At 48.8% G+C, this 23,153-nt stretch overlaps 1 protein-coding gene across 1 annotated transcript in view; it reads left to right on the forward strand.

Annotated features, from left to right (window-relative positions):
• The window catches only part of nkd2b (NKD inhibitor of WNT signaling pathway 2b), a 74,739-nt gene extending 51,586 nt beyond the window's left edge, over positions 1-23,153 (forward strand). Inside the window, exons 4-10 of the mRNA XM_038977237.1 lie at positions 12,064-12,124; positions 14,049-14,188; positions 17,006-17,101; positions 17,490-17,643; positions 19,253-19,322; positions 19,463-19,581; positions 21,319-23,153. Of these exons, the coding sequence (XP_038833165.1) occupies positions 12,064-12,124; positions 14,049-14,188; positions 17,006-17,101; positions 17,490-17,643; positions 19,253-19,322; positions 19,463-19,581; positions 21,319-21,992 (1,314 nt within the window). The 3' untranslated portion in view covers positions 21,993-23,153. The remainder of the gene's footprint in view (positions 1-12,063; positions 12,125-14,048; positions 14,189-17,005; positions 17,102-17,489; positions 17,644-19,252; positions 19,323-19,462; positions 19,582-21,318) is intronic.

The following is a 23,153-nucleotide window of genomic DNA, read 5'->3' on the forward strand; positions in this document are numbered from 1 at the left end:
AGATTTACAGGAACCCTTCACTGTCTCTCTGTTTCAGATTTACAGGAACCCTTCACCTTCTCTCTGTTTCAGATTTACAGGAACTCTTCACTGTCTCTCTGTTCCAGATTTACAGGAACTCTTCACTTTCTCTCTGTTTCAGATTTACAGGAACTCTTCACTTTCTCTCTGTTTCAGATTTACAGGAACTCTTCACTTTCTCTCTGTTTCAGATTTACAGGAGCTCTTCACTGTCTCTTTGTTTCAGATTTACAGGAACTCTTCACTTTCTCTCTGTTTCAGATTTACAGGAACTCTTCACTTTCTCTCTGTTTCAGATTTACAGGAACTCTTCACTGTCTCTCTGTTTCAGATTTACAGGAACCCTTCACTTTCTCTCTGTTTCAGATTTACAGGAACACTTCACTGTCTCTGTTTCAGATTTACAGGAACTCTTCACTGTCTCTCTGTTTCAGATTTACAGGAACCCTTCACTGTCTCTCTGTTCCAGATTTACAGGAACTCTTCACTTTCTCTCTGTTTCAGATTTACAGGAACCCTTCACTGTCTCTCTGTTCCAGATTTACAGGAACCCTTCACTGTCTCTCTGTTCCAGATTTACAGGAACCCTTCACTGTCTCTCTGTTCCAGATTTACAGGAACCCTTCACTGTCTCTCTGTTCCAGATTTACAGGAACTCTTCACTTTCTCTCTGTTTCAGATTTACAGGAACCCTTCACTGTCTCTCTGTTTCAGATTTACAGGAACCCTTCACTGTCTCTCTGTTTCAGATTTACATGAACACTTCACTGTCTCTGTTTCAGATTTACAGGAACTCTTCTCTGTCTCTCTGTTTCAGATTTACAGGAACTCTTCCCGTCGTGTTGCTCTGTGATTCCTCACACACACTTTTCCATCTTTTTGCCCCGAGGCACCTTTAGTACTGTGAACAGCCATCGTCTTAGCTCCCCCGTGATCAGGTGTTTTTTTATTTTTACATCAGATGTATTGAAGTTACCTGAAGAATAGACTTAAACATGTGTGTCTACTTATGTTTCGGGGCGAGGAGAGCGAGAACAAAGATGTCCAGTGTTTTCCAGGAGGAGGAAGAGGAGTTACAGAGGCTGTACCATGTCTGATGTCACGTGTGTGTGTGGGTAACATCAGAGAGACTGGGCCAGACTGGGTAACATCAGAGAGACTGGGCCAGAGTGGGTAACATCAGAGAGACTGGGCCAGAGTGGGTAACATCAGAGAGACTGGGCCAGAGTGGGTAACAAATCAAATCAAATCAAGTTTATATTATATAGCCCTTCGTACATCAGCTAATATCTCGAAGTGCTGTACAGAAACCCAGCCTAAAACCCCAAACAGCAAGCAATGCAGGTGTAGAAGCACGGTGGCTGGGAAAAACTCCCTAGAAAGGCCCAAACCTAGGAAGAAACCTAGAGAGGAACCAGGCTATGAGGGGTGGCCAGTCCTCTTCTGGCTGTGCCGGGTGGAGATTATAACAGAACATGGCCAAGATGTTCAAAATGTTCATAAATGACCAGCATGGTCAAATAATAATCAGGAATAAATGTCAGTTGGCTTTTCATAGCCGATCATTAAGAGTTGAAAACAGCAGGTCTGGGACAGGTAGCACGTCCGGTGGACAGGTCAGGGTTCCATAACCGCAGGCAGAACAGTTGAAACTGGAACAGCAGCAAGGCCAGGTGGACTGGGGACAGCAAGGAGTCATCATGCCCGGTCGTCCTGACGCATGGTCCTAGGGCTCAGGTCCTCCGAGAGAGAGAAAGAAAGAGAGGAGAGAATTAGAGAGAGCATACTTACATTCACACAGGACACTGGATAAGACAGGAGAAATAGTCCAGATATAACAGACTGACCCTAGCCCCCCGACACATAAACTACTGCAGCATAAATACTGGAGGCTGAGACAGGAGGGGTCAGGAGACACTGTGGCCCCATCCGATGATACCCCCGGACAGGGCCAAACAGGAAGGATATAACCCCACCCACTTTGCCAAAGCACAGCCCCCGCACCACTAGAGGGATATCTTCAACCACCAACTTACAATCCTGAGACAAGGCCGAGTATAGCCCACAAAGATCTCCACCACAGCACAAACCAAGGGGGGGCGCCAACCCAGACAGGAAGATCACGTCAGTAACTCAACCCACTCAAGTGACGCACCCCTCCTAGGGACGGCATGAAAGAGCACCAGTAAGTCAGTGACTCAGCCCCTGTAATAGGGTTAGAGGCAGAGAATCCCAGTGGAGAGAGGGGAACCGGCCAGGCAGAGACAGCAAGGGCGGTTCGTTGCTCCAGAGCCTTTCCGTAACACCAGAGAGATGACAGACAGACTGGGTAACATCAGAGAGACTGGGCCAGAGTGGGTAACATCAGAGAGATGACAGACAGACTGGGCCAGAGTGGGTAACATCAGACAGACTGGGCCAGAGTGGGTAACATCAGAGAGTTAACAGACAGACTGGGCCAGAGTGGGTAACATCAGAGAGATGACAGACAGACTGGGCCAGAGTGGGTAACATCAGAGAGATGACAGACAGACTGGGCCAGAGTGGGTAACATCAGACAGACTGGGCCAGAGTGGGTAACATCAGAGAGATAACAGACAGACTGGGCCAGAGTGGGTAACATCAGACAGACTGGGCCAGAGTGGGTAACATCAGAGAGATGACAGATAGACTGGGCCAGAGTGGGTAACATCAGACAGACTGGGCCAGACTGGGTAACATCAGAGAGATAACAGACAGACTGGGCCAGAGTGGGTAACATCAGAGAGATGACAGACAGACTGGGCCAGAGTGGGTAACATCAGAGAGATAACAGACAGACTGGGCCAGAGTGGGTAACATCAGACAGACTGGGCCAGAGTGGGTAACATCAGAGAGATAACACACAGACTGGGCCAGAGTGGGTAACATCAGAGAGATGACAGACAGACTGGGCCAGAGTGGGTAACATCAGACAGACTGGGCCAGAGTGGGTAACATCAGAGAGATGACAGATAGATCTGACTCTCCTAGGTGTATAGAGTAATGTAGGTAAATACTTCAGAATGTATCACCAATGACATTATTCTGACCTCAACACACTATGGCAGAGAAACAAGAGCAGGATGGATGCAGACCCAGACAGTCACCCCTCCCACCACTAAAGGACCAGACAGTCCCCCCTCCCACCACTAAAGGACCAGACAGTCACCCCTCCCACCACTAAAGGACCAGACAGTCACCCCTCCCACCACTAAAGGACCAGACAGTCACCCCTCCCACCACTAAAGGACCACACAGTCACCCCTCCCACCACTAAAGGACCAGACAGTCATACCCCTCCCACCACTAAGGGACCAGACAGTCATACCCCTCCCACCACTAAAGGACCAGACAGTCACCCCTCCCACCCCTACAGGACCAGACAGTCCCCCCTCCCACCACTAAAGGACCAGACAGTCATACCCCTCCCACCACTAAAGGACCAGACAGTCATACCCCTCCCACCACTAAAGGTCCAGACAGTCATACCCCTCCCACCACTACAGGACCAGACATTCCCCCCTCCCACCACTAAAGGACCAGACAGTCATACCCCTCCCACCACTACAGGACCAGACAGTCATACCCCTCCCACCACTAAAGGACCAGACAGTCATACCCCTCCCACCACTAAAGGACCAGACAGTCATACCCCTCCCACCACTAAAGGTCCAGACAGTCATACCCCTCCCACCACTACAGGACCAGACATTCCCCCCTCCCACCACTAAAGGACCAGACAGTCATACCCCTCCCACCACTACAGGACCAGACAGTCATACCCCTCCCACCACTAAAGGACCAGACAGTCATACCCCTCCCACCACTACAGGACCAGACAGTCCCCCCTCCCACCACTAAAGGACCAGACAGTCATACCCCTCCCACCACTAAAGGACCAGACAGTCATACCCCTCCCACCACTACAGGACCAGACAGTCATACCCCTCCCACCACTACAGGTCCAGACAGTCATACCCCTCCCACCACTAAAGGTCCAGACAGTCATACCCCTCCCACCATTAAAGGACCAGACAGTCATACCCCTCCCACCACTACAGGACCAGACAGTCCCCCCTCCCACCACTACAGGAACAGACAGTCCCCCCTCCCACCACTAAAGGACCAGACAGTCATACCCCTCCCACCACTAAAGGTCCAGACAGTCATACCCCTCCCACCACTAAAGGTCCAGACAGTCATACCCCTCCCACCACTACAGGACCAGACAGTCCCCCCTCCCACCACTAAAGGACCAGACAGTCATACCCCTCCCACCACTACAGGACCAGACAGTCCCCCCTCCCACCACTAAAGGACCAGACAGTCATACCCCTCCCACCACTACAGGACCAGACAGTCATACCCCTCCCACCACTACAGGACCAGACAGTCATACCCCTCCCACCACTACAGGTCCAGACAGTCATACCCCTCCCACCACTAAAGAACCAGACAGTCATACCCCTCCCACCACTAAAGGTCCAGACAGTCATACCCCTCCCACCACTAAAGGTCCAGACAGTCATACCCCTCCCACCACTAAAGGACCAGACAGTCATACCCCTCCCACCACTAAAGGTCCAGACAGTCATACCCCTCCCACCACTAAAGGACCAGACAGTCATACCCCTCCCACCACTAAAGGTCCAGACAGTCATACCCCTCCCACCACTAAAGGTCCAGACAGTCATACCCCTCCCACCACTACAGGACCAGACAGTCATACCCCTCCCACCACTAAAGGACCAGACAGTCATACCCCTCCCACCACTAAAGGACCAGACAGTCATACCCCTCCCACCACTAAAGGTCCAGACAGTCATACCCCTCCCACCACTAAAGAACTAGACAGTCATACCCCTCCCACCACTAAAGGTCCAGACAGTCATACCCCTCCCACCACTAAAGGACCAGACAGTCATACCCCTCCCACCACTAAAGGACCAGACAGTCATACCCCTCCCACCACTAAAGGACCAGACAGTCATACCCCTCCCACCACTAAAGGTCCAGACAGTCATACCCCTCCCACCACTAAAGAACTAGACAGTCATACCCCTCCCACCACTAAAGGTCCAGACAGTCATACCCCTCCCACCACTAAAGGACCAGACAGTCATACCCCTCCCACCACTAAAGGACCAGACATTCATACCCCTCCCACCACTAAAGGACCAGACAGTCATACCCCTCCCACCACTAAAGGTCCAGACAGTCATACCCCTCCCACCACTAAAGGTCCAGACAGTCACCCCTCCCACCACTACAGGACCAGACAGTCATACCCCTCCCACCACTAAAGGACCAGACAGTCACCCCTCCCACCACTACAGGACCAGACAGTCATACCCCTCCCACCACTAAAGGTTGAGACAGTCACCTCTCCCACCACTAAAGGACCAGACAGTGATACCCCTCCCACCACTAAAGGTCCAGACAGTCACCCCTCCCACTACTAAAGGTCCAGACAGTCATACCCCTCCACCACTAAAGGTCCAGACAGTCATACCCCTCCCACCACTAAAGGACCAGACAGTCATACCCCTCCCACCACTAAAGGTCCAGACAGTCATACCCCTCCCACCACTAAAGGTCCAGACAGTCATACCCCTCCCACCACTAAAGGTCCAGACAGTCATACCCCTCCCACCACTAAAGGTTGAGACAGTCACCCCTCCCACCACTAAAGGTTGAGACAGTCACCCCTCCCACCACTACAGGACCAGACAGTCATACCCCTCCCACCACTAAAGGACCAGACAGTCACCCCTCCCACCACTACAGGACCAGACAGTCATACCCCTCCCACCACTAAAGGTTGAGACAGTCACCCCTCCCACCACTAAAGGACCAGACAGTGATACCCCTCCCACCACTAAAGGTCCAGACAGTCATACCCCTCCCACCACTACAGGACCAGACAGTGATACCCCTCCCACCACTAAAGGTCCAGACAGTCATACCCCTCCCACCACTAAAGGTCCAGACAGTCATACCCCTCCCACCACTAAAGGTTGAGACAGTCACCCCTCCCACCACTAAAGGTTGAGACAGTCACCCCTCCCACCACTAAAGGTTGAGACAGCCTTGAACACTGAACACATGACATATGCGACGTGGTCTGGGGTCTGCAGGGGAGAAAAGACAGCCCTTCCTTCTCTCTCCATCCCTCCCTTCCTGCTCATCCATTGGAGGAGAGCTAATGAGAGAGCACTTGGTGGTGTGATGTTGAAACACAGTCTGCAGCAGTTTAAAGTCTTAATACATGGTACACACACATACACATACTGTACACACACATACTGCACACACACACACACACACATACTGTACACACACATACTACACACACACACACACACACACACACACACACACACACACACACACACACACACACACACACACACACACACACACACACACACACATACACACATACACATACTGTACACACACACACACACACACACATACACACATACACATACTGTACACAACACACACACACACACACACACACACACACACACACACACACACACACACACACACACACACACACACACACACACACACACACACATACACACATACACATACTGTACACACACATACTACACACACACACACACACACACACACACACACACACACACACACACACACACACACACACACACACACACACACACACACACACACACACACACACACACACGGCATCCCCATCCACCCGTCTCCCACAGTGTGGTCTGGCTCGGCCCACAATCTGCCCTCCACGTGTAATTATCTAACGATAGTCTCATTCCTGTTCTATCACATCTCTGACTTCACCTGGTCCCCCAGTCTACAACTGACTATTACCTTGTTGGAACAAACTTCCTGCTTTTATTAAATAGTGTTTGTGAAATATACTGAACAAAAGTATAAATGCAACAATTTCAACGATTTTACTGAGTCACAGTTAATCAGTCAATTGAAATGTTTTAACTAGGTCCTAATCTATGGATATCACATGACTGGGCAGGGCGCAGCCAAGAGTGGGCCTGGGAGGACATAGGCCCACCCATTGTGGAGCCAGGCCCAGCCAATTAGAATTAGTTTTTACTCCTCAGTTTCATCAGCTGTCCGTGTGGCTGGTCTCAGACGATCCCACAGGTGAAGAAGCCCGATGTGGCGGTCCTGGGCTGGCGTGGTTACATGTGGTCTGCGATTGTCAGGCCGGTTGAACGTACTGCCAAATTCTCTAAACGACAGCGGATGCAGCTTATGGTAGAGAAATTAACATTCAATTCTCTGGCAAGAGCTCTGGTGGACATTCCTGCAGTCAGCGTGCCAATTGCACACTCCCTCAAAACTTGAGACATCTGTGGCATTGTGTTGTTTGACAAAACTGCACATTTTAGAGTGTCCTTTTATTGTCCCCAGCACAAGGTGCACCTGTGTAATGATCATGCTGTTTAATCAGCTCCTTGATATGCCACACCTGTCAAGTGGATGGATTATCTTGAGAAAGGAGAAATGCTCACTAACAGGGATGTAAACACAGTTGTTCACAACATTTGAGAGAAATAGTTTTTTTGTGTGTCTGGAACATTTCTGGGATCTTTTATTTCAACACTTTACATGTTGTGTTTATATTTTAATTCAGTACACATGAACAATCACCCTCAATTCAACCATTCGATTAAGTCAATAGCATGACATGTCAGTTTTGGGGGATATATGAAGACAAATAGCTGGAAGAGTCAGAGAGAAGCATGGTGAATGTGTGTGTGTTTGTGTGTGTGTGTGTGTTTGTGTTTAGTGTGACCTGATTAAAGACAGCTGCTTGTTTGGGGCCCAGGGAGGGAGGTGTGCCTCTCAGAAGCCGTTTACAGTTAAAACCTGCCTCCTCCACCTCTCCTCCACCTCTCCTCCACCTCGCCTCTCCATCTCTCCTCTACCTCTCCTTCTCCATCTCTCCTCCACCTCTCCTCCACCTCTCCACCTCTCCTCCACCTCTCCAACTCTCATCCACCTCTCCTCCACCTCTCCTTCTCCATCTCTCCTCTACCTCTCCTTCTCCATCTCTCCTCCACCTCTCCTCTCCATCTCTCCTCCACCTCTCCTCTCCACCTCTCCCCCACCTCTCCACCTCTCCTCCATCTCTCCTCCATCTCTCCTCCACCTCTCCTCCACCTCTCCTCTCCATCTCTCCTCCACGTCTCCTCTCCTTCTCCACCTCTCCTCTCCTCCACCACTCCTCTCCTCCTCCATCTCTCCTCCTCCACCCCTCCTCGCCCTCTCCTCCTCTCCTCCACCATTCCTCTCCTCCTCCACCTCTCCTCAACCTCTCCTCTCCTCCTCCACCTATCCTCTCCTCCTCCACCTCTCCTCTACCTGTCCTCCACCTCTCCTCCTCCACCTATCCTCTCCTCCTCCACCTCTCCTCCTCCACCTGTCCTCCACCTCTCCTCTCCTCCTCCACCTCTCCTCCACCTCTCCTCCTCCACCTCTCCTCCACCTCTCCTCTCCTCCTCCACCTATCCTCTCCTCCTCCACCTCTCCTCCACCTCTCCTCTCCTCCTCCACCTCTCCTCCTCCATCTCTCCTCCACCTCTCCTCTCCTCTATCACTTCTCCTCCACTTTTCCTCCTCCACCTTTCCTCCACCTGTCCTCCACCTCTTCTCTCCTCCTCCAACTCTCCTCCTCCTCTCCTCCTCCACCTCTCCTCCTCGACCTCTCCTCCTCCACTTCTCCTCCTCCACCTCTCCTCCTCCTCTCCCTCTGAGTCTCAGGACTATAGATACCATACTGGAATTACCTAGAGATACTGGTAATTCTCTTCATCTCTGCTATGTTTGTCCCTTTTCCTCTCCTCCTCTGCCACCCTACTCTAATCTTGTTCTCTTCTCACCTCCTTTCTTTACTCTCTCATCCTTCTCTCCTTCCCACTCCGCCTCTCCATCTTACCCTTTCTCTCTTTCTCTGCTTGCTGCTCTTTCCTCCCTTCAACACTCTCCTCCCATCTTTCCTCCCTTTACCACTCTCCTCCCATCCTTTCCTCCCTTCACCACTCTCCTCCCATCTTTCCTCCCTTCACCACTCTCCTCCCATCTTTCCTCTCTTCACCACTCTCCTCCCATCCTTTCCTCCCTTCACCACTCTCCTCCCATCTTTCCTCCCTTCACCACTCTCCTCCCATCTTTCCTCCCTTCACCACTCTCCTCCCATCTTTCCTCCCTTCACCACTCTGCTCCCATCTTTCCTCCCTTCAACACTCTCCTCCCATCTTTCCTCCCTTCACCACTCTCTTCCCATCTTTCCTCCCTTCACCACTCTCCTCCCATCCTTTCCTCCCTTCACCACTCTCCTCCCATCTTTCCTCCCTTCACCACTCTCCTCCCATCTTTCCTCCCTTCACCACTCTGCTCCCTTCTTTCCTCCCTTCAACACTCTCCTCCCATCTTTCCTCCCTTCACCACTCTCTTCCCATCTTTCCTCCCTTCACCACTCTCCTCCCATCCTTTCCTCCCTTCACCACCCTCCTCCCATCTTTCCTCCCTTCACCACCCTCCTCCCATCTTTCCTCCCTTCACCACTCTCCTCCCATCTTTCCTCCCTTCACCACTCTCCTCCCATCTTTCCTCCCTTCACCACTCTCCTCCCATCTTTCCTCCCTTCACCACTCTCCTCCCATCTTTCCTCCCTTCACCACTCTCCTCCCATCTTTCCTCCCTTCACCACTCTCCTCCCATCTTTCCTCCCTTCACCACCCTCCTCCCATCTTTCCTCCCTTCACCACTCTCCTCCCATCTTTCCTCCCTTCACCACTCTCCTCCCATCTTTCCTCCCTTCACCACTCTCCTCCCATCTTTCCTCCCTTCACCACTCTCCTCCCATCTTTCCTCCCTTCACCACTCTCCTCCCATCCTTTCCTCCCTTCACCACTCTCCTCCCATCTTTCCTCCCTTCACCACTCTCCTCCCATCCTTTCCTCCCTTCACCACTCTCATCCCATAATTTATCCTTCTCCTTCCTCCACATCTCTCCCTTTCTGTCTCTCTCTCCTCCTCTCTGCTGGGTAATATGCAGTGTGTTTTACGTCTAACCCTGACACCCAGCAGAGAGGGAGAGAGAGGGGGAGGGAGGGAGGGAGAGAGAGAGGGAGAAGGAGAAAGAGAGGGAGAGGGACGGGCTATGCTCGCACACCTAAACGCATGCAGATGTGCCTCAGATTCCTGTTGAGTTGAGCATAGTTTCTTTCTTGTCAAAGGTACATGGAGTTCTTTTTTATTTTTCTGTGTTATGGGAAAATATGTTTTCCTGCACCTTATTTGTGGAAAAATCTTCAAACTGTTTTGGTGCCTTTAGGGCCGTTCAGAGAGCTGATAGAGGACCTTATTACTGATGAATGTGTTTGTGATTCTTCCTGCTTGCATTTTCTATGTATAATTTGCAGTGTGTATTTCTGTAATGTTGGTAATTCAGGACTCATCTGTAAAACAGACCTTGGTCTCAGTATGACCTCAGTATGACCTCAGTATGACTCCCTGAAAAAAATAAAGATTTCAAAAAATGATTATTTATGCTGATGCTTGTGGCATCATACTCTCAGACCCCCCCATTTTGGTTCCATCTGAGACCAGACCAGACCATGTGACTCAGTGGGGAGATTCAGGTAGAGACCAGACCAGACCAGACCATGTGAGTCAGTGGGGAGATTCAGGTAGCCAGACCATGTGAGTCAGTGGGGAGATTCAGGTAGAGACCAGACCAGACCATGTGACTCAGTGGGGAGATTCAGGTAGAGACCAGACCAGACCATGTGACTCAGTGGGGAGATTCAGGTAGAGACCAGACCAGACCATGTGAGTCAGTGGGGAGATTCAGGTAGCCAGACCATGTGAGTCAGTGGGGAGATTCAGGTAGAGACCAGACCAGACCATGTGACTCAGTGGGGAGATTCAGGTAGAGACCAGACCAGACCATGTGACTCAGTGGGGAGATTCAAGTAGAGACCAGGCCAGACCAAAGTTTCTTCCTTCGTGTTTGGCAGTTTAAAAAAAAGATGACATCACTTTTCATCAAATTATCTTCTCAATTAACGATTTAGATCAACTTCAATGCTTCTGCAGAAAAAAAACAAAAAACCCAATCACATCCCACTGTAGCCCCTATCAAACCATTCCATGTGAAATCCCAGCCCCACCTCTCAATGCCCAAGTAGAATCAGAACAAATATGAAGTGCATCTTAAATGGCACCCTATTCCCTTTATAGTGCACTATACTTTTAACCAAAGCCCTATAGGGTTCCGTTTGGGATTCAGCCTCTCTCCTGGAACAGGTCAAGATGACAGAGCACAATGTCTGTTTTGATAGATGCACAAGTGACTTTTGTGGGAGTTGGAGGCAGCTTGAAAGCTTGGCAGGTGTGGCTCTTTCTCCGTCCGCCCCAGACAATAAAGCATTATAAGCATGCAAATGTTCTAAGTGTTTGTCTCTCTCTCTCTCTCTCTCTCTCTCTCTCTCTCTCTCTCTCTCTCTCTCTCTCTCTCTCTCTCTCTCTCTCTCTCTCTGTCTCTCTCTCTCTCTCTCTCTCTCTCTCTCTCTCTGTCTCTCTCTGTCTCTTTCTCTCTTTCTCTCTCTCTCTCTCTCTCTCTCTCTCTCTCTCTCTCTCTCTCTCTCTCTCTCTCTCTCATCTCTCTCCCCTCTCTCTCTCTCTTTCTCTCTCTCTCTTTCTCTCTCTCACTCTCTCTCCTCTCTCCTTCCCAGATTAGGAAATGCTTCAGCTGTAGCTGGTTGTTTTCTCAGTGTCTGGTGTCAAAAAGCTGTAGATTTACTTACATCTCTCTCCTCTCTTTTACCCCTCTCTCCTCCCTCTCTCCCTCTCTCTCTCTACCTCTCTCATCCCTCTCTCTCTACACCTCTCTCCTCTCTCTCCTCCCTCTCTTTCTCCTCCCCATCTCTACCCCTCTCTCCTCCCGTTCTCTCTCTCTACCCCTCTGTCCTGCCTCTCTTCCCTTCCTAGGAGTTTCCACATAGTGAGCTGAAGGAGAGACAGCTCTTAGACCATCACTGTCCCCTAGAGGGTAAGTAGAAGAATACATGTATTTCCTGACGTATTTCCTTTTCCAAGTGGATGTTGTAAAGTCTTCAATAGAGTCTCATGTCTGTTACGTCTCTGTGTTGTTGGGTTTAGGACCTCAGGAAGACTAGCTGTCGTCATGTCTGTTACGTCTCTGTGTTGTTGGGTTTAGGACCTCAGGAAGACTAGCTGTCATCATGTCTGTTACGTCTCTGTGTTGTTGGGTTTAGGACCCCAGAAAGACTAGCTGTCGTCATGTCTGTTACGTCTCTGTGTTGTTGGGTTTAGGACCTCAGGAAGACTAGCTGTCGTCATGTCTGTTACGTCTCTGTGTTGTTGGGTTTAGGACCTCAGGAAGACTAGCTGTCGTCATGTCTGTTACGTCTCTGTGTTGTTGGGTTTAGGACCTCAGGAAGACTAGCTGTCGTCATGTCTGTTACGTCTCTGTGTTGTTGGGTTTAGGACCTCAGGAAGACTAGCTGTCGTCATGTCTGTTACGTCTCTGTGTTGTTGGGTTTAGGACCTCAGGAAGACTAGCTGTCGTCATGTCTGTTACGTCTCTGTGTTGTTGGGTTTAGGACCTCAGGAAGACTAGCTGTCATCATGTCTGTTACGTCTCTGTGTTGTTGGGTTTAGGACCCCAGAAAGACTAGCTGTCATCATGTCTGTTACGTCTCTGTGTTGTTGGGTTTAGGACCTCAGGAAGACTAGCTGTCGTCATGTCTGTTACGTCTCTGTGTTGTTGGGTTTAGGACCCCAGGAAGACTAGCTGTCATCATGTCTGTTACGTCTGTGTTGTTGGGTTTAGGACCCCAGGAAGACTAGCTGTCGTCATGTCTGTTACGTCTCTGTGTTGTTGGGTTTAGGACCCCAGGAAGACTAGCTGTCATCATGTCTGTTACGTCTCTGTGTTGTTGGGTTAAGGACCCCAGGAAGACTAGCTGTCATCATGTCTGTTACGTCTCTGTTGTTGGGTTTAGGACCCCAGGAAGACTAGCTGTCGTCATGTCTGTTACGTCTCTGTGTTGTTGGGTTTAGGACCCCAGGAAGACTAGCTGTCGTCATGTCTGTTACGTCTCTGTGTTGTTGGGTTTAGGACCCCAGGAAGACTAGCTGTCGTCATGTCTGTTACGTCTCTGTGTTGTTGGGTTTAGGACCCCAGGAAGACTAGCTGTCGTCATGTCTGTTACGTCTCTGTGTTGTTGGGTTTAGGACCCCAGGAAGACTAGCTGTCGTCATGTCTGTTACGTCTCTGTGTTGTTGGGTTTAGGACCTCAGGAAGACTAGCTGTCATCATGTCTGTTACGTCTCTGTGTTGTTGGGTTAAGGACCCCAGGAAGACTAGCTGTCGTCATGTCTGTTACGTCTCTGTGTTGTTGGGTTAAGGACCCCAGGAAGACTAGCTGTCGTCATGTCTGTTACGTCTCTGTGTTGTTGGGTTTAGGACCCCAGGAAGACTAGCTGTCGTCATGTCTGTTACGTCTCTGTGTTGTTGGGTTTAGGACCCCAGGAAGACTAGCTGTCGTCATGTCTGTTACGTCTCTGTGTTGTTGGGTTTAGGACCCCAGGAAGACTAGCTGTCGTCATGTCTGTTACGTCTCTGTGTTGTTGGGTTTAGGACCCCAGGAAGACTAGCTGTCGTCATGTCTGTTACGTCTCTGTGTTGTTGGGTTTAGGACCCCAGGAAGACTAGCTGTCGTCATGTCTGTTACGTCTCTGTGTTGTTGGGTTTAGGACCCCAGGAAGACTAGCTGTCGTCATGTCTGTTACGTCTCTGTGTTGTTGGGTTTAGGACCCCAGGAAGACTAGCTGTCATCATGTCTGTTATGTCTCTGTGTTGTTGGGTTTAGGACCCCAGGAAGACTAGCTGTTGTCATGGCGTCAGCTAATGGGGATCTGAATAAAGATGATGTGTGTTGTTGTGCCAGTGGTTCTCCCTCCAGAGAAGGCTGCTGAGGGCTGTGACAGTTACCTGCAGTACCCCCACACAGACCCAGGGCCAGACAGGCAGCTACTGAGAGGAGGGGACGCAGGCAAAGCCTCTGGGAAGAAACGCATCAGCCTGGATGTAAGTTAGACACCAGTCTTTTTTACATCTTCTTCTGGATCTTATATGTTGAATGTAGTGTACACTACATGCTATGGATCTTATATGTTGAATGTAGTGTACATGACATGTTATGGATCTTATATGTTGAATGTAGTGTACACTACATGCTATGGATCTTATATGTTGAATGTAGTGTACACTACATGTTATGGATCTTATATGTTGAATGTAGTGTACATGACATGCTATGGATCTTATATGTTGAATGTAGTGTACACTACATGCTATGGATCTTATATGTTGAATGTAGTGTACACTACATGCTATAGATCTTATATGTTGAATGTAGTGTACACTACATTCTATAGATCTTATATGTTGAATGTGGTGTACACTACATGCTATGGATCTTATATGCTAGATGTAGTGTACACTACATTCTCTTTCTGTCAGCTAGCTCCCTCTCTATGCCTGCAGCACAGCCTCTCTGCCCGCCTGTCGCTCCGAACGTTTATTTTTCCAGTTACAGTCGTTACCAGATACCTCTGAATCAAAGTTACTTCCAGAAAAGCTGTAACTGAGAATTGTGGTTAACGTCTTTTTCCTGGACCAGGAAGAAAGACATGATGCTATATTGTGGTGGTAGGGCATTCCTCCTCCCCCTTTCCCCTTCCCTCTCTCCTCCTTTTCTCCCTCTCTTCTCCAACTGCAGGTCGTCACGGCAGTTAAAGGGCTTTTGCTGAATGTGATTATTTTACTGGTTTATATTCCTGCTTTGAAAAGCAGCCAGCAGGGGATAGTGAGTGACTGTGGAAAAGCAGTCAGTAGTGGAGAGTGAGTGACTGTGGAAAAGCAGTCAGTAGTGGAGAGTGAGTGACTGTGGAAAAGCAGTCAGTAGTGGAGAGTGAGTGACTGTGGAAAAGCAGCCAGCAGGGGATAGTGAGTGACTGTGGAAAAGCAGTCAGTAGTGGAGGGTGAGTGACTGTGGAAAAGCAGCCAGCAGGGGATAGTGAGTGACTGTGGAAAAGCAGTCAGTAGTGGAGGGTGAGTGACTGTGGAAAAGCAGCCAGCAGGGGAGGGTGAGTGACTGTGGAAAAGCAGCCAGCAGGGGAGGGTGAGTGACTGTGGAAAAGCAGCCAGCAGGGGAGGGTGAGTGAGTGACTGTGGAAAAGCAGTCAGTAGTGGAGAGTGAGTGACTGTGGAAAAGCAGCCAGCAGGGGAGGGTGAGTGACTGTGGAAAAGCAGTCAGTAGTGGAGAGTGAGTGACTGTGGAAAAGCAGCCAGCAGGGGAGGGTGAGTGACTGTGGAAAAGCAGCCAGCAGGGGAGGGTGAGTGACTGTGGAAAAGCAGCCAGCAGGGGAGGGTGAGTGAGTGACTGTGGAAAAGCAGTCAGTAGTGGAGAGTGAGTGACTGTGGAAAAGCAGCCAGCAGGGGAGGGTGAGTGACTGTGGAAAAGCAGTCAGTAGTGGAGAGTGAGTGACTGTGGAAAAGCAGTCAGTAGTGGAGAGTGAGTGACTGTGGAAAAGCAGCCAGCAGGGGAGGGTGAGTGACTGTGGAAAAGCAGCCAGCAGGGGAGGGTGAGTGACTGTGGAAAAGCAGCCAGCAGGGGAGGGTGAGTGACTGTGGAAAAGCAGCCAGCAGGGGAGGGTGAGTGACTGTGGAAAAGCAGTCAGTAGTGGAGAGTGAGTGACTGTGGAAAAGCAGCCAGCAGGGGAGGGTGAGTGACTGTGGAAAAGCAGTCAGTAGTGGAGAGTGAGTGACTGTGGAAAAGCAGTCAGTAGTGGAGAGTGAGTGACTGTGGAAAAGCAGCCAGCAGGGGAGGGTGAGTGACTGTGGAAAAGCAGCCAGCAGGGGAGGGTGAGTGACTGTGGAAAAGCAGCCAGTAGGGGAGGGTGAGTGACTGTGGAAAAGCAGTCAGTAGTGGAGAGTGAGTGACTGTGGAAAAGCAGCCAGCAGTGGAGGGTGAGTGATTGTTGAAAAGCAGGGGAGGGTGAGTGACTGTTGAAAAGCAGCCAGCAGGGGAGGGTGAGTGACTGTTGAAAAGCAGCCAGCAGGGGATAGTGAGTGACTGTTGAAAAGCAGCCAACAGGGGAGAGTGAGTGACTGTTGAAAAGCAGCCAGCAGGGGATAGTGAGTGACTGTTGAAAAGCAGCCAGCAGGGGATAGTGAGTGACTGTTGAAAAGCAGCCAGCAGGGGAGGGTGAGTGACTGTGGAAAAGCAGTCAGTAGTGGAGAGTGAGTGACTGTGGAAAAGCAGCCAGCAGGGGAGGGTGAGTGACTGTGGAAAAGCAGTCAGTAGTGGAGAGTGAGTGACTGTGAAAAAGCAGTCAGTAGTGGAGAGTGTGACTGTGGAAAAGCAGTCAGTAGTGGAGAGTGAGTGACTGTGGAAAAGCAGCCAGCAGGGGAGGGTGAGTGACTGTGGAAAAGCAGTCAGTAGTGGAGAGTGAGTGACTGTGGAAAAGCAGTCAGTAGTGGAGAGTGAGTGACTGTGGAAAAGCAGTCAGTAGTGGAGAGTGTGACTGTGGAGAGAATAAATTCTGCAGTAGGAAAGGTTTGACTCTGCTGCCCTCTGCTGGTTGTCAAAGTCACTGTGTTTGTGTTCCTAGGCAAAGAGGATCACCTAGTATTCGTCCCAAATGGCACCCTATTCCCTATATAGTGCACACATTTTGACCAGGGCCCACAGGGGTGTATTTTTGTTATTAAGTAAGTAAGCCTTGTCCCAGCCAGAACGGCCTTGTAGCGTGAGGCGGTCTGATGTACAAATACACTTCCCGGACAGGATGCTGTCTTTGTCATTAACAAGGAGTATTCCTTGTGTCTCCATGCCGACAGGACCTAGAGTGTGACGTATCAGTGGAGGAAGATAATCGTCAGGAATGGATCTTCACCCTCTATGACTTTGACAACAGTGGCAAAGTTACTAAAGAGGTAAGGCTTCTTTTAATTTATTCAACCTTTATTTTACCAGGTCAGTTGACTGAGAACACGTTCTCATTTACAGCAACCACCTGGGGAATAGTTACAGGGGGGATGAATGAGCCAATTGGAAGCTGGGGATGATTAGGCCGTGATGGTATGAGGGCCAGATTGGGAATTTAGCCAGGACACCGGGGTTAACACCATATGTCTATATCTGCATCCCAAATAGCACCCTCTTCCCGACATAGTGCACTACTTTTGACTACAGCCCTATAGATCCTGGTCAAAGTTAGTGCCCTATATAAGGAACAGTGGAGCCTTTTTCTTTGTCCTTACTGAGAAGGTTATAATGTGTTATAACATGTGTAATAATAAGCTGTGTTTGTCCTCTCCTCAGGACATGTCCAGTCTGATGCACACCATCTATGATGTGGTGGACGCCTCGGTCAATCACTCGTCCTGCCACAGTAAGAGGAAGACCCTACGGGTCAAACTGACCGTCACACCAGAGCCCGGTGCTCGCAGGAGAGACCCCATCTCCACTGGACCAGGTAAGAGACATGGAGGGATATATATCTATTGAGAGAGAGAGAACCTGACATCCTCAGCAAACAGGGGGACAAACACCTGCCTGGAGGTGACAGCATTCCCTCCCCCATGTGCCCCCCTAGGCACAACTACAACAACATAACCAATAGAAACGTGTCACAACTCCTGCAGCTCTGTCGCACGCTGGGTATGTATATAATCAATGGTAGGAGGGAACTTCCACAAAGCTGTGAACGATCTGAGAGACAAGGCAAGAAGGGCCTTCTATGCCATCAAAAGGAACATAACATTTGACATACCAATTAGGATCTGGCTAAAAATACTTGAATCAGTTATAGAACCCATTGCCCTTTATGGTTGTGAGGTCTGGGGTCCGCTCACCAATCAAGAATTCACAAAATGGGACAAACACCAAATTGAGACTCTGCATGCAGAATTCTGCTAAAATATCTTCCGTGTACAACGTAAAACACCAAATAATGCATGCAGAGCAGAATTAGGCCAATACCCGCTAATTATCAAAATCCAGAAAAGAGCCATTAAATTCTACAACCACCTAAAAGGAAGCGATTCCCAAACCTTCCATAACAAAGCCATCACCTACAGAGAGATGAACCTGGAGAAGAGTCCCCTAAGCAAGCTGGTCCTGGGGCTCTGTTCACAAACACAAACAGACCCCACAGAGCCCATCGCCAGCAACACAATTAGACCCAACAAGATGATGAGAAAACAAAAAGATAATTACTTGACACATTGGAAAGAATTAACAAAAAATCTGAGCAAACTAGAATGCTATTTGGCCCTAAACAGAGAGTACACTGTGGCAGAATACTTGACCCCTGTGACTGACCTAAACTTAAGGAAAGCTTTGACTATGTACAAGGCAGACCTGGCTCTCAAGAGAAGACAGGCTATGTGCACACTGCCCACAAAATGAGGTGGAAACTGAGCTGCACTTCCTAACCTCCTGCCAAATGTATGACCATATTAGAGACACATATTTCCCTCAGATTACACAGACCCACAAAGAATTTGAAAACAAACCCAATTTTGATAAACTCCCATATCTACTGGGTGAAATACCACAGTGTACCATCACAGCAGCAAGATGTGTGGCCTGTTGCCACAAGAAAAGGGCAACCAGTGTAGAACAAACAACCCATATTTGTTTATTTTTATTTTCCCTTTTGTACTTTATCTATTTGTACATAATATGACATTTGAAATGTCTTTATTCTTTTGGAACTTCTGTGAGTGTAATGTTTACTGTTAATTTTTATTGTTTATTTCACTTTTTTTTAAATTATATTCTTCACTTGTTTCCCATGCCAATGAAACCTTTAAAAATAATAGAGAGAGAGAGAGAGAGAGAGAGAGAGAGAGAGAGAGAGAGAGAGAGAGAGAGAGAGAGAGAGAGAGAGAGAGAGAGAGAGAGAGAGAGAGAGAGAGAGAGAGAGAGAGAGAGAGAGAGAGAGAGAGAGAGAGAGAGAGAGAGAGAGAGAGAGAGAGAGAAAAAAAAAATATTCTGTCTCTATGGGATGTAGCTAGTTGTTTGTACAGGGCTGTTTTTGTTTATGTTGTAGTTGTTTATATGTTGTTGTCTCTCATCAGACCGGGAGTCAGGACGCCTTCACCAGGAGGAGGGACGATCAGCAGACAGACGGCTTTCTTCTCACATCAGGTCAACTCACACACACATACACACATACAACACTACCACACACATACAACACTACCACACACATACACACTACCACACACACACACATACATACAACACTACCACACACACCCTAACAGACGTCTGTCCTCCTACACCAGGCCAGCCCACCCAGGTCAGAGCAGTGAGGGACAGCATTACTGTGTGGATGAGAACACTGAGAGGAGGAACCACTATCTGGACCTAGCTGGTATAGAGAACTACACCTCCAGGTTTGAAGGTTGGTACCACTCAGCTTATCTCTCTGCCTGTACTAACAATTACAACGTGTTGGAGCCAGATAGACAATTAAACCTCAAGAGAATAAAGTGGCCTTGTAGTGAACTTGTCTATTATACAACATACACTGCCTTCAGAGAGGATTCACACCCCTTGACTTTTTCCACATTTTGTTGAGTTGGATTAAAATAGATGTAATTGTAGTTTTTTTTGTCAACGATTTACAGAAAATACTCTGTAATGTCAAAGTGTAAGAAAAATTTGAACATTTGTATAAAGAAAAAAAATTTACATTATTTTTTTAAACAAATATATCTTGATTAGATAGGTATTCAACCCCCTGGGCTATGAGTCTTTCTGGGCTATGAGTCTTTCTGGGCTATGAGTCTTTCTGGGCTATGAGTCTTTCTGGGTAAGTCTTTCTGGGTAAGTCTTTCTGGGTGAGTCTTTCTGGGTGAGTCTTTCTGGGTGAGTCTTTCTGGGTGAGTCTTTCTGGGTGAGTCTTTCTGGGTGAGTCTTTCTGGGTGAGTCTTTCTGGGTAAGTCTTTCTGGGTAAGTCTTTCTGGGTAGATTTCTACACCTGGATTGAGCAACATTTGTCCATTCTTCTTCTGTCAAATTGGTTCTTGATCATTTCCAGACAACCGTTTTCAGGTCTTGCCATAGATTTTCAAGCAGTCCAAACTGATTTTCAAACAGTCCAAGTCCAAACTGTAACTGTACCACTAAGGAACATTCACTGTCTTCTTGGTAAGCAATTCCAGTGTAGATTTGACCTTGTGTTTTCGGTTATTGTCCTGCTGAAAGGTGAATTCATCTCCCAGTGTCTGGTGGAAAGTAGACTGAACCAGGTTTTTCTCTAGGATTTTGCCTGTGCTTAGCTCCACTCCGTTTTCTTTTTTATCCTGAAAAACTCCCCAGTCCTTAACGATTACAATCATACCCATAACATGATGCTGCCGCCACTATTCCTGAAAATATGGAAAGTGATACTCAGTAATGTTGCATTGGACTTGCCCCAAACATAACACTTTGTATTCAGAACAAAAAGTGAATTGCTTTTTCACATTTTTTCACAGTTTTATTTTAGTGCCTTGTTGCAAACAAAATGCATGTTCTGGAATATTTTTATACTCTACAGGCTTCCTTCTTTTCACTCTGTCATTTAGGTTAGTATTGTGGAGTAACTACAATGTTGTTGATCCATCCTCAGTTATCTCCTGTCACAGCCATTAAACTCTGTAACTGTTTTAAAATCAGAATTGGCCTCATGGTGAAATCCCTGAGCGGTTTCCTTCCTCTCCGGCAACTGAGTTAGGAAGGACACCTGTATTTTTATAGTGACTGGGTGTATTGATACACCATCCAAAGTGTAATTAATAACTTTCACCATGCTCAAAGGAATATTCAATGTCATCTTTTTTTATTTTGACCCATCTACCAATAGGTGCAAAAGCTCCCTGGTCTTTGTGGTTGAAGCTGTGTTTGAAATTCACTGCTTGACTGAGGGACCTAACAGATAGTTGTACAGTATGTGTGGGGTACAGAGATGAGGTCGTCATTAAAACATCATGTTAAACGCTATTATTGCACACAGAGTGAGTCCATAGAACTTATTATGGGATTCTCTCTCTTTCTCTCTCTCTCTCTTTCTGTGATCTCGCTCTCTGTAATCTCTCTCTCCATCTATCTACCTCTCTTTCTCTCTCTCTATTCTCTCTCTCTCTCCCTCCTCCAGGATCCACCCCTCCTCCGCCCCCCCAGGAGACCCATGTGCAGACCTCCCAGTCCCAGAACCGCTCCCGTTCCCAGGAGCCCGAGGCCCACGCCGCCCACGCCCACCAGCGCCGCTCGCAGGTCATCAGTGAGAACTACAGCCCTCTAGAAGCCCGGGGTCGGGGCGCGTCACACTTCCTCAAGTCCCCCAAAGGAACATCTAAAGGAGCCGGCGTCGGAGGGACCAATGGGGGAATTGAAAGGGGCAAGTCCAGTAAATACCACGCTGGGGGGCATTACCCTCCTCAGCCTCCTCCTCTCCAGACCCTGCTGCATACAGGGAATTCCTCATCTGGGGGTCACGGAGGTCAGGATGTGTACCACCTCCCCTTCTCCAGCCACCACCAGCACCCTCTGCAGCACAGCCACAGCAAACGGCTCCGGGCCAAAGCCAGGGAGGGTCAGGGCCTGTCCCCGTCCAAAACGCCCCTGTCACCTCACTCCAATCCCCAGCATCAGCATCAGCATCAGCAGCATCAGCAGCAGGCTCCCCCACCTCCCCCTTGTCTTGAGAGGGAGAAGGAGAGGGAGCAGGGGTCTGGGTCCTTTGTGTTGCCTCTGGTGCAGCGTCACGAGCACCGCCACCACCACGAACACCACCATCACCACCACTACCACCACCACCACCAGACATGACCCAATAGGACCCCAGTCACAGTAACAGTCAGAGACTGAGAGACCTTTAAAGGACCGACTGACCACACCCGTCTGTCTGAAGAAGGACTCAACCTCCTCACCCAATGGGAATGTCTCCGCTTCTGTCCTGAGGCTGCCCAATCTGAGATGGCACCCTATTCCCTATGTAGTGCACTACTTTTGACCAGAGCCCTATTGGTTAGCCCTAACTCTAACCCTGTAGACGTTTGCCAAATGTAGTGCACTATATAACAAGGTGCCATTCACGCAACCCAGGATCTGAACCCTCCTCCATTTTGTGCCAGACAGGCTGCCAGAGCCAGACAGTTTCCCTGAGATATCCTGGGATCAGACACACTGATGGAAACTGGAGTGTGGCTGACTTGACTGCTGTGGGTATTCCATTGTAAAGGGTTGCTGAAGACACGGTGGTGCAGTTTTGTAAGACGTTTTCTATGGCACAGTTCTGAATCTGAATCAAATGAGTTTAAACGTCCTGCTGGACTAAGCTACTCCTCTCTACACATGGACCAAGCTACTCTACACATGGACCAAGCTACTCTACACATGAACCAAGCTACTCTACACATGGACCAAGCTACTCTACACATGGACCAAGCCACTCTACACATGGACCTTCACAAAGGGAGAACAGATACAGTACAGCTCTATGTGGACAGAGGTCAGAGGTCATCAAAAGTGACATCATTTCCTCCTTGGTGTTGACCCATAGATTTGCTTGTTTCCAGAAGCTAAGTACTGTCTCCTTCGTCCCAAATGGTACACTATTCCATTTTATAGTGCACTACCTTTGACCAGGGCTCATAGGGCTCTAGTCTAAAGTAGTGCACTATTTAGGGAACAGCGTGACATTTGGGACACTGCCTCTCCGTCAGAGTGGGTTGTGTGTCTTGTGTGTACGAGAGCTTTCCTCCCAACGGTGTATCTCAGGTGTCAGGTGCTGCTCCTTAGCTGTTCTCTCTACTACTTCCTCATTGGAACCGGAACCCTGCTGTTGGGCTTCCAGAACCAGAGGAACAATATCAAATCACCACTGCCAGTTTTAATGCAAAAAATACCTAGCTATAATAAGCATTCACTTCTATATATGTATACACATTTTACTGTATAATTATACTGTATTTATATGCATGTTATTTC

Source organism: Salvelinus namaycush, chromosome 37 (assembly GCF_016432855.1).
Source record: "Salvelinus namaycush isolate Seneca chromosome 37, SaNama_1.0, whole genome shotgun sequence".
NCBI classification, from domain to species: domain Eukaryota; kingdom Metazoa; phylum Chordata; class Actinopteri; order Salmoniformes; family Salmonidae; genus Salvelinus; species Salvelinus namaycush.